At 43.8% G+C, this 10,933-nt stretch overlaps 3 protein-coding genes across 3 annotated transcripts; 1 reads left to right on the top strand and 2 right to left on the bottom strand.

The window, feature by feature from the left end:
* The first annotated feature begins 49 nt into the window (after positions 1-49).
* Positions 50-2,700, top strand: mettl26 (methyltransferase like 26). The gene is made up of 6 exons (XM_079159167.1): positions 50-527; positions 758-920; positions 1,740-1,799; positions 1,907-1,974; positions 2,210-2,288; positions 2,426-2,700. Exons 1-6 carry the CDS (start codon positions 334-336, stop codon positions 2,480-2,482), a joined length of 621 nt encoding a protein of 206 aa, XP_079015293.1. The 5' UTR covers positions 50-333; the 3' UTR covers positions 2,483-2,700.
* Positions 2,701-3,350: 650 nt separating this feature from the next.
* On the bottom strand, positions 3,351-5,237 carry wfikkn1 (WAP, follistatin/kazal, immunoglobulin, kunitz and netrin domain containing 1; the record flags this gene model as incomplete). The annotated part of the gene is made up of 2 exons (XM_079160076.1): positions 3,351-4,865; positions 4,971-5,237. The coding sequence occupies 2 exons, from the start codon at positions 5,235-5,237 to the stop codon at positions 3,351-3,353; spliced, it is 1,782 nt and encodes a 593-aa protein (XP_079016202.1).
* Positions 5,238-6,455: 1,218 nt separating this feature from the next.
* LOC306695802 (ras-related protein Rab-40C-like) lies at positions 6,456-10,373 on the bottom strand. The gene is made up of 6 exons (XM_079159165.1): positions 9,723-10,373; positions 9,569-9,629; positions 9,401-9,461; positions 9,239-9,316; positions 8,866-9,088; positions 6,456-8,595 (listed from the first exon to the last, which is right to left on the bottom strand). The coding sequence occupies exons 1-6, from the start codon at positions 9,874-9,876 to the stop codon at positions 8,294-8,296; spliced, it is 879 nt and encodes a 292-aa protein (XP_079015291.1). The 5' UTR covers positions 9,877-10,373; the 3' UTR covers positions 6,456-8,293.
* Positions 10,374-10,933: the final 560 nt, after the last annotated feature.

The following is a 10,933-nucleotide window of genomic DNA, read 5'->3' as shown; positions in this document are numbered from 1 at the left end:
CTCACCAAAGTAATACACTTGCGCGTTTGTTTTATTTGCACGCGCTGGAAGGCAGATCTACTTACAGTTTGCTGAGTATTTATGTCGGCGAAGACGGTCTAACGTTAGATTAATATGTGCAAAAGAGGTGAATTTGAGCCCGTTCGGTGTTCCCATTGGATGTCATTTCAGTCACGTGAGACAACGCGGAAGTGGACCATTTTCAGCCGAAAATAAAACATTCGTGGGTGGTGTGTTGAGTTATTCAATCTGGACCGACGTTACCCAGCTGTACTGGAGTTGTTTCATAAACTGTACCGCATAACTCGACAGTTATACCCGGTGTTTGGAACGATGCTGAACGCCGCCGCCGCGGAGAGGAACAAGGAACCCATCCTCGCAGCGCTCCGGGAGAGCGTGAACACCGGGAGATCCCTGCAGGCTCTGGAGATCTCCTCCGGTACCGGGCAGCATGTCACACACTTCGCTCAGGCCCTGCGGAATATTATCTGGCAGCCCTCAGAGTATGACCGCCAGTCTCTTGCCAGGTAAACACAGTTTGTGTGTATCAGTTAGTACGACAACAAAATACATTATTGTGGTACCGTATAAACAATTTATAAACTCCGTTATTTACGGTATTTATTCGTTCCTGCGTAGCAAACTTGAATCAAGGCACTGGCCATTGAATTGAGGTATTACGGTAGTTTATTTAATACCACTGATGCATAACTGTGTTTTGTTGTGCTTTTACAATGTCTTTTGTTCCTATTCTCAGTATCGAAGCGTACAGAGCCCACTACCAGCTGCACAATGTGAGGCCTGCCATCCACCTGGATGCTTCTCTGCCCTATCAGTACTGGGGAGGCATTCAGCCAGAGAGCCTAGATCTGGTCGTCAACATCAATATGATCCACATTTCTCCAATGGCTTGCACTGAGGTAGGACAGCTGATTTTTTTTATTTTTATTTTTATAATTGCTTATGTTAACATATATGCCCAAAACTGGGTCCCACAGGACCCCTGAAGGCCCCATATTATATGTGTGGTAATTTGATAAATTGCACATGTGTTTGGTAATACCGTATGATAGGCCCGTAGATAAATTCAAGTTCTGAGGCCTTTATTATTTGCTTTGCTTACATGGTGCATATTTCTTTAAAGCATGTAATAAATCAACGCAGCACACAACTAGTTGCTCTGGGCCCTCCTAGTGGGTCAAGCCCTGATCCTACCCAAACATAGCTGTGGTTTAAATCTCTACATGGGGAAGCCCGCAATGCTAAAAAATGGATGTTTGCTTTATTACTAAAAGCAGCTAAAGTCAGCTATACGACTAGCCACCATATGCTACCGGTCAAACCGGACCAAGTAAGGCTGTAGCAGCAAAACCATGCAGTGTATTGAATTGAGCAAGAGTGTTTCACTGCTTATAAATTCCACTTGTAATTTGCAGGAAATGTTTAATTTCTTCTTTCAAAATGGATATAGTCTGGCCAGTTCTGTGCTGTGATCTAACGACTGGTCCGGGGTGTTTCCATGAAGCTGAAATATTCCAGTGTATGTCCCTCAGAGTATATACACAGTATGATGACCCCTTTGACTCATAACTACTGTACCGCGATGCCTTTTTTACAATTCCTGCCTCCGGTCTTTGAGTCTATAAAAAAAGACCAAGAACAAAAAGGGCTAGAGTAGTAATCCCTCCTGCCTCTCAACCCCCACCACATGTGATGGGATCATTATTTTCTTCTTCTAGGGTTTATTCAAAGGGGCTGGAGCAGTGCTGAAGCCACAGGGCCTTCTCTTGATATATGGGGTGAGTTGTTATAAACGTGCACTTACCACATTCATGACATGTTATTATCAAATCTAAAGATATGATGTCAGTAAATGCTACATAACATCCTTTGTTGTTACCCTCAGCCCTATGCAGTGAATGGTCAGATCACCCCTCAAAGTAATATTGACTTTGACTACAGCCTACGGCAGAGGTAACTTGTTTTACAATCTGTGTGATGATTATGGAAGTTAGTTCTTTTGTGGAGAGATTTGAAAGGAATTGAGTGGTTTTCTTGTCAAAAATGTGAGCAGCCGTGGATTTCACTTTGACATGCAGTAGCATCTATTTGCTTTGCGTATAGATAATCATGAAAGCTCATGTTTTTTTTTTGTCATCCGTACAATAAATAATGCAAACTATGAGGCTATATTTCTTTAATCCTACAGGAACTCAGAGTGGGGGCTCAGGGATATCTCCCTCCTCAGTTCTACAGCACAAAGCAATGGTTTATTCCTGGAGAAAATGGCAAGTAAACATCTCATTTAATCATCCAATACATTTTTTTTTTTCCCCCTTAAAATATAAAAAGATAACAAAGTTAACAATGCAGTTATGGAAATGTCGGCCTACCAATGTATGATTTTGAATATTTTCTTTGCTAGGTGGACATGCCTGCAAACAACAAGTGTCTTCTGTTCAGGAAGGAGAGTTTGGTGTGAAGAATCCTGTGGTTCCTTCTCTGGGTGCAGAGACCAGTATTGGAGCAGGAGGGTCAAAACGCCTTAACTTACACTTGAAGCTCAGATACATTGCCAAATTTTGCAGAACTTTTAATGAATTGTTTCCCCATATTCTGAAACAAATTGACACAAATGATCCGAACTGAACTACTGTAATCCATTATATATTCTTCTGTATTGCACACTTGAGTAAAAAGGCTCACTGATATGTTGTCTCTGTGCTATACTTGCCTTGATACAGTCAGCTACTCTTTCTTTTTCTTCACTCCGTTTGCAGACTGTCAGTACAACTAAGTTAGAAGAAGTGCTTTGCAAAGGGAGATATTTAAGAAGCAATGTGCTGCACATTGGATCTTGAAATCATACATAACAAAAGGTAACGGAAAAAAACCCTATAAAACACCTATGTAAATGACTAGTATAAAGAGCCCAATATATAATAAACACAACACAATACAATAAAACAAAAAAACACAATAAAGAGGTTATTTAGGCGTCTATTCCTATAGCGTCACAAGCTAGGCATTTTTGCAAGTTGATCAACTTGTGTGGCTGCTATTCTGGCTACTATCTTATTTTTCAGAAACATACAGAATACATGTCAAAAGAAAGAATATCTATATTTATAATAACATTTCAGCATTGATAGTAATGGACTCACAACACACCTGGAATGTAGTACAACCTGTGTTGCAAATGATATCTCATATCTACATTAACATGTAACATATTTGTGTCATTCGATTTAAAGAGTTATTAAATATCAGCTTGCAATTCTAATGCCCATCTTCAGTGCTAAAGGTAAAGGTGACCACAGACCCTATGTGGGCTAACAGGTCCGAGTTTACTATACCTCACAGGTCTTTTTACTCAGGACATCACGTAGCTTCTTGAGTCTGCGTTCCGTTATGGCTCTGACATAGCTGTCTGATTGGATGATGGCCATGCCGTCCTGCACGACACCCATCACCAGCAAAGGGTTTTCCTCCATGGTGATATTGGGACAGGGACAGCTCCAGTCTATCTTGGCAATAGTCACCTCTAGGTGTTTGGTATTGAAGAAAGTCAATCCCATCTTTTCATCTCTCAGGACCTCTTCCAAGCTAAAGCGGGCTAACCCTGAGTCCAGATCCTCCACCAGCTCTGTCAGCCGCCCCACAATAGCGAAGTCACTCCGGCATAAGCTGGGCATCATTTTCCCCTTCACCCGACAGGTCTTACACGGTTTCCTTTTGGCCTGTGGGCAGTTTGCCTCACAAACCTTCTTGGTGCTGAAGCTGTTGGCATTCCCATGGCAGCCACCATAGGCATAGGTCTGGCACTGTTTCAAGAGGGCATTCCAGGCCCAACGTGGCTCCCAAGATTTACAAGGGCCCTGGACAGCAGGCAGGGAGCAGATCCCCATCCCTTCTCTCTGACAGGAGGCCTTGCACTCCTCATAAGACTGAAATCGGTTGCGGCTGTCGTCACATCCGCCATTGCTGAAGGCCATGCAGGAGCCCAGCTTGCTGTCGTAATACCAGTCCACGTGACGCTCACCACTGCACACTCTCAGGTCTACTTCAGCCAGGCAGTCTGCTGGTGAGAATGGCCTTCCCATGGGCATCTCAGGATCTTCAGAGAAATCGTCGCCGGCCCGGCGGATGACAGACAGCGGGTATTCTGCACGAAGAACTCCCACAGAATTCCGTGCGATGCATGAGTAGATACCTGTATCCCACACCTGGGCGTTGTAAATGACAAGCTGACCGATGTTGGTGATAACCACGTTGCCATACATCTGGTCAGGCCTCATGACGAGCCGCTCGCGCCTTTCACTCTGTTTCTCCCATGTTACATCAGGTCTGGGGGCTCCGATAACGTCACAGTGGAAGCTGACTGTGCCTCCGACATGGATGGACCGGTGGTGAGGGTTGGAGTACAGTGTGGGGGGCATGGGGTCCTCCTGGGAGGATGTCGGAGTGGGGTTAGCTGTAGTGTCCTGAGGCGGTTGACTGGTGTGGGGCCCGGCCAGGTAAAAGCGGCAGGGGAACACAGTTAAAGTCACCCCACGAATGCAGGCCTCCGCGTCCATGTAGCAGCGGTTGAAGTAGGTGAGGCCATCTGAAGCGCACGTGAAGTTGGGCTCTTTCTCACACCGGTCCAGGCACTTGCAGATGGGCTGTCCAACCCAGATGTCACAAGTTGCTCCCTGCTGGCTGCAGATAAAGCCCTCACAGGTAGCTGTGGAGGTGGGGGCATCATTTCCTTCTCCTCCACCCTGCCCATCTGGCTGGGCAGGGGTGCCATCAGAGAAACGCGCAGCCACACAGCTGTTGAGACCGCACACGTTGGTGCAGCATTTCTCAAAGTCTGCACAGTCCTGCACACACAAAACAGCATTTATGAAAGCAGATTGGAATGAACAAAACACCAAATGAACTCACGATTATGAGTTAATCAATAATGAGGATAAAATAAATACCACCTCATCGACGTTGCATTCTCTCTCGCAGGTGCTTTGCGCATCAACCCAGAGATTGGAATTCAGCTTGTTAGGACAAAATCCTTCGTGTTCAGCTTTGGCTCCTGCCACACTTGCACACACAGAAAGTTCGGGTAATTCGCAAACCAGGAGCATCAACAAATACGCACGTATCCATCCTATTACTAGTTTATTGGAGTTGGGTGCATTTTTCCTACTTGTATCCTTTAGACATCTATCCTCCAAAAGTTGTAGAGGGATTTTATACATTATTGCTTTTTTGCATGAGTCGCCAACCGAGCAAATCCATTCCTCCTTTAGGTTTTCAAATCTGAAATAATGCTACTGTCGATGCGCAAATGTGGTAGTCCGTTTTGCACGTAAACATTTTTGAAAGGAGTTTGCTGCGCGCAGAGAGGAGCGTTGTAGCAATTCCAAAGATCAAGAAGAGTTCCCATGCGCTGGACATCTATTGAACAAAAAATATCCAAGAAAAAACGCGTGTAAAATGCAGTTTGGTTGCATGAAATATTTGCCTTGATAACCCAAACTCTTGCAACAATGGGCAAACTCTCATTCAGGTCGATTTCCCCGAACAGCGAAATAAGCGAACGAAACTGCACAATGAGAGAGAAAGACGCAACATCATGATGCAGCCTTTCAGAGTGTGAATGGAGGTGGAAAGGGCAGCCCCTCTGACCGCCCCCATGGTCCTCCAGTGTCTGAAACTCTTATGAAGCAGCACCATGCGCTAAGCAACTGGACAAACATTGTAAAATCATCAAAGCAAACGTGTGGCCGCGGTGGCAAGCTGTCCCAACAACCGGGTGCACGGAGCTACACATTCCGGTGAGAAATCCACCGTTAAATGTGTCCAGACAGTATTTATAGAGGTGCCATTCATAAATAAGAGGACGAGCCGTTTTCTTCCAGAGAGCTGTTGAACTTCTTAGTTCTATGGTTGATTTTCGGTTATAATTCAATATTATCCGTAGCTTTTTGCGAAGCATAAACCTCTGTGGACACTACTTTTCTTGCACAGATCAAAGAGCAAACGGTGAAAAAAGCGGAATGCGCGAAAAGCCAAACACGGGGCGTGTCGCATCATGTCTGGGCAGCAAAACATGTTGTTTACGTCCTTCTTGTCTAGACGTCGGTCACTTTAGCACCGACGCTCATTCACACGGAGCTCAGAGATGCCACGGTCAGGTGGGAAGGCGTAAAGCACCACATTTTCAATAGTGTGCGACTCATCTTTGTCCCGGCGCAGGCCTCGAGGCGATGAGAACTAGCACCCCGCGTCTTTTCATTAAGAGTGACCCCCGCAACCTTTGGGTGACTTTTGACCGCGCTGTATTCATGCGCTGCAGCGACGTGCCGGTTATCCAAAACTGGCCAATACCGAGAGAGCGGCTAATCAATTCAGCACCCCCCCCCCCCCCCCCCCCCCACACACACACATACACCCAAACGGGTTTTATTGCACTGGACAAAGGGTACACAAAAAATATTCCCACAATGATAAATAAATTAAAAATCAAAATCATTGCAGCACAGCGTATAAATTGATGAAAACACAAAGCGAACCTGTCGCTTTACCCTTTATTTTGTTGGGTGACTGTTTCAGTGGAGACAATCCCGTATCCAAACCTTCAGAGACACAGCTCTGATAGCAACAATCATCATCACACGTTTACACAGAGTGCTTTAAATGTTCTGTTGTACTGGTCTCAATAAACATGCACCAATTATTTATGGCCTCAAAGACTTCATCACAGACACATAGCCATGACACTGGGAATGTTTATAGTGGAAATACAGCACGTTAATCAGAGGTGGAAATAAAACTTTATGTCAAATTAAAAACATTTCTGTAGATTATTAAAAGAAACGATATTATTAGTTACATCCAATTTAAAATGCAAGCCTTTCTGTGTCCTGGAAGTCTTCATGTTCATCTGACATTACATTGTTCTCTACCATAAACAACCATTCAAACCCTCCTAATGTACACAAATGAATCACAGGGTTAGAAAATGAGAATTAATTTACAGTAGTAATACCCAACGCTTAATAAGAATATCACAATATGTACCCTGTAACCTTCCACCTCTGATTCTTACAGTTTCACATATTACCACAAAATAGCAGATGAATCTGGTTTTACATTCATAAATACATCGCGTATAAATAAAAGATCCAAAAAGCAATCAAATTAAAATATTCCTCTCACCAATGTCTTGTGAGCTTACAAACTCCTGTTAAGGACCAATAGACACGATTGCAGCACCTTTTGAAGGCATAATGTCGTGACTGAGCAAACAATGTGCACATCTGAGTTTGTTTAAGGTTTCCTCCTCCGCACCCAAGAAATCTGTGAATAGCCCCGAGAGTTAACAGATTGATAGATGGTCCTGCTGGTGGTGGTTTAAACCAGTTTAAGGGACAATGATGCAACTAAGCAAATTAGATTTAGAGGCAAAAATGGCCTGAGAAAGTCAACAGATGTTCAAACCAAAGACTGGTGGAGATGGAGGGTGAATTCATTTGGGCGGAAATTAAGGGACACCACAGGAAGTCTTAAAACAAGAACAGCTGGACTTCGCTGGACAGTTTCACAGATGGAGATGTGCTAGGCTAAGAATGATTTTCAATTTATCTAAAATCCAGTACTATTCTGTCTGGGAAACTAGCCCTTGCTCTTCTCACGACATTCAATTTAAGCCAGTCTTATTTAAAAAACAATAACTAATCTAAGTTTTAAATAAGTAGCTGAGCACCGTTGAGGTTGCAACGGGAATTTTCCACGGTAGACAAGAGCATAAGACACACAAATAAGTTGTACACCAAAGCTGGTCTCCCAAAACATTCCAAGACAAAACAATCAGAAGAAGCTCCTTAACGAGATCAAACACTGACCAAAACAAGCACGGCACACACAGCATATTTACAACTTTAAATACAATAAACAATCCTTTTCCAAGTGAAAGCCTAGCTAATGTCCCTCCACTCATTTGTAGTGTTAACAGGTGAGCAACAATCCTTGCTTCACATCTGTTAGTCCCAGGGAACTCTTGTTCTCCTTGATAACAGTGAGCCCCTGTAGGCAAGAGAACGGGTTACGGGGCGTCCACCAGAGGGCACCAGCAAAAAGAACAACAACCAATCCAACCATCCGAGGCAGTTCCCAAAGATCAATGTGAGTTCACAGCTACATCTCCGTTTCTGGTGAAGACTGCTGGTGGCTCTCCGTGCTCTCCTATGGCCTTGTCACCCTCTTGGAGCAACAACACCTTTAATACTGGCAACCATGAGTCCACTCATCCCTATGAAATCTTACAGTTCCCCTTAGAGGTTGACGACGAGCTCTTCGGAGGACTCTGTGGAGGCCTGAAGGACTTTGAGCGTTTCAGACTGTTGGCTTTGCTCCCGCCGCTGCCACCGCCCGAGGCTGCACTGTTGGCCACCGAGTAGGAGCGTCCGTGCATCATGACTGCGTTCATGCCGTTGGCCACGGAGAAAGACTTGAGGTGGGACTTGATGGCCACGGGGAGGGGCAGTTTGTCAATGAGGTGCACCGGTGTGCAGGAGACGATGGAGCGGCAGCACAGATCTTGGAGGCTGAAGACTGTGGGACAAGAAGGTGGAATATGAATGTTACGACCGGATGCCATGTCAGATACTATCTTTTCAGCTTGCTCATAAACTGTACTATTTGGACGTTATACAAAATTGTATGTGGCCCCTACACTGAGGTGGTGGGAGAGAGGTATATATATATATCTCTAAATCTAGACAAATAAAACAGCAAGAGTTATGAGAACCCACTCTTTTTCTACCATAGAGGAAAACAAACATATATTCCTAATCTTAAAAAGAAAACAATTCTTAAACTCACCTCTGTTGGGCCTCCAGAACTTCTCCATCCCGTGCCTCATCAGCACAATGCGTGAAAGTTCTGTGAAAGACTCGATAACGTTGAAGTTGCACAGCGGACTGACCTCAAAGAAGGTCATGCTGTTCTTTTCGGCATAGGCCCTTGCCTGCTCCGTCGGTACCTGCCGCTTGAAAGCCAGGTGAAGACGATTTCCCACCAGGATCCTGGGGACACCTGGGGCATGCTGATGGACACAAGAAAATATGGGAATGTGTTTAGGTCATGTAACTCTCTCTGAAACAGGATTTCTTGAAGCTATTGCACCGACTAGTAGACATTGATTTCTCTCGGGGATTTCTCTTCGTCAACCAGAAAACGTGTCGAACGGAGTTACCTCGTCAATTTCCCGTATCCAGCGGTCAATGCCGTCAAACGACCAGCCGTTAGTGATGTCATACACAAGCAGGATGCCCTGTGGAATAAAAGCCAAACATGTCGACACATGTACAGAGTGACATAATGATGGAAAACACAAACATTGCTTTATAGTTCTCACCTGTGCTCCACGAGAGTAAGACCTGAAGATGGTGCAGAATCTGCCCTGCCCCGATGTGTCCCTGTGGGAGACACAGACGAGCATGTTACAGTGAGTACACTAGTATGTTTTGGGTTTGTCCATTTCATCACTTTGGACTTGATCATTCTACTTTGCTAAGACACCCACCATAACTCTAGTTTCACTCTTCTCCCATCCAGCAGAATTGTGGTGGTCTTGTAATCAATCCCTGCGATTACACACAAAGTGAGTTCATGTTGGTCAATCCAGACTTTTTAATTCATTTCTAAACAACTGAACAAAAGCAGAGAGAGTTACTCACCACCGCTGTAGGCATAAGGAGACTCTACTGATCCGTCTTGTAAACTGTCCAAGATTTCTCTTTTTCCAACATCGCTGTCTCCCACCAAAAGAAATTTCAGGAGATAATCGTAACTCTTGACTGGACTAGTCTGTGTGCCCATCATCCCACGCATTGGATCCGGTTCACAGGCAGCTTTTTAAGCCCACCAGACGTCCGCTATTCGGGGCAAGGGACAGACGGTCCCTAAACTGGTAGCTAAAGCTAGGCGACCGCCGTTGACGTTAGCTAAACAGCTACCTGGTACACTACACCGGATTTACATGAACTATTGTTCTTTGTAAAGTCAATCAGATTAAAAAAAAAGCCTAGTTCGTCAGGAATATATCGAATAAACTTTTCAAATTGCGTTACTAGCACTTGAAGCTCAGCACAGGCACGTCGACGTGACGTTAATGTTCACATTAACAACCAAAACAACCGTAACTAACGTTAGCTGGCTCGTTAGCTAGCACCAACGATAATAACAGATTATAGTGCAAACAGATACACAAAGTAAAAACAACGCGGCTGAGTCCCACATAAAACGATAATCTGCCAAATCAAATACGATTGTTTCACTTTGTTTATGAAGAAAAAAAGCGAACGAGGATTACTGAGCTTCCGAGTACAACGTTTAGCCAAGGGGACTGCGTTGGAACTTCCTGGTGTTGACGTCATCAGGTACGTAATATCCGGGTATGATTTTAGAATAAACTTTTTTTATTTGTCGGATTTAATATTCACCAACGTTTTCTAAATCTCCCTCATATTTTGAATTCACTTGATCTTTTGATTTTGGATCAAGCTTATTGATGTTATGTGTAGCCTACATATAACTCAATTGAAGAAACAGTTCACTTAAATCTGCTGCAGGAATTATTTAAAACATTTTAATAAGATAAATGCCTTCAGCAACTTTTTTATTGAAGCTTTTAATGTTATTTTATCCCTCAATTGATTTAATACATAATACTAATACAGGTCACTTTTTCTTATATATTTAAGTAAACTACTTAGTCTTACTTGAGTAAATTGAATTTACTGATGTAATACTTATTTTCTGCAATGTAATGCAAAAGGAAATGTCACATTATGATATACCTTACAAACCCATACAGGTGTATGAAAATACAGAGATAGTGTGATTATTATTGGTCACCTCTCATTGTTTGCTCATGATTGGCATTTGC

The sequence above is a fragment of the Pholis gunnellus genome (assembly GCF_910591455.1).
Source record: "Pholis gunnellus genome assembly, chromosome: 5".
Lineage (NCBI taxonomy): Eukaryota > Metazoa > Chordata > Actinopteri > Perciformes > Pholidae > Pholis > Pholis gunnellus.
Note: the sequence above shows the minus strand (reverse complement) of the source record. Positions and strands in the feature narration are given on the sequence as shown.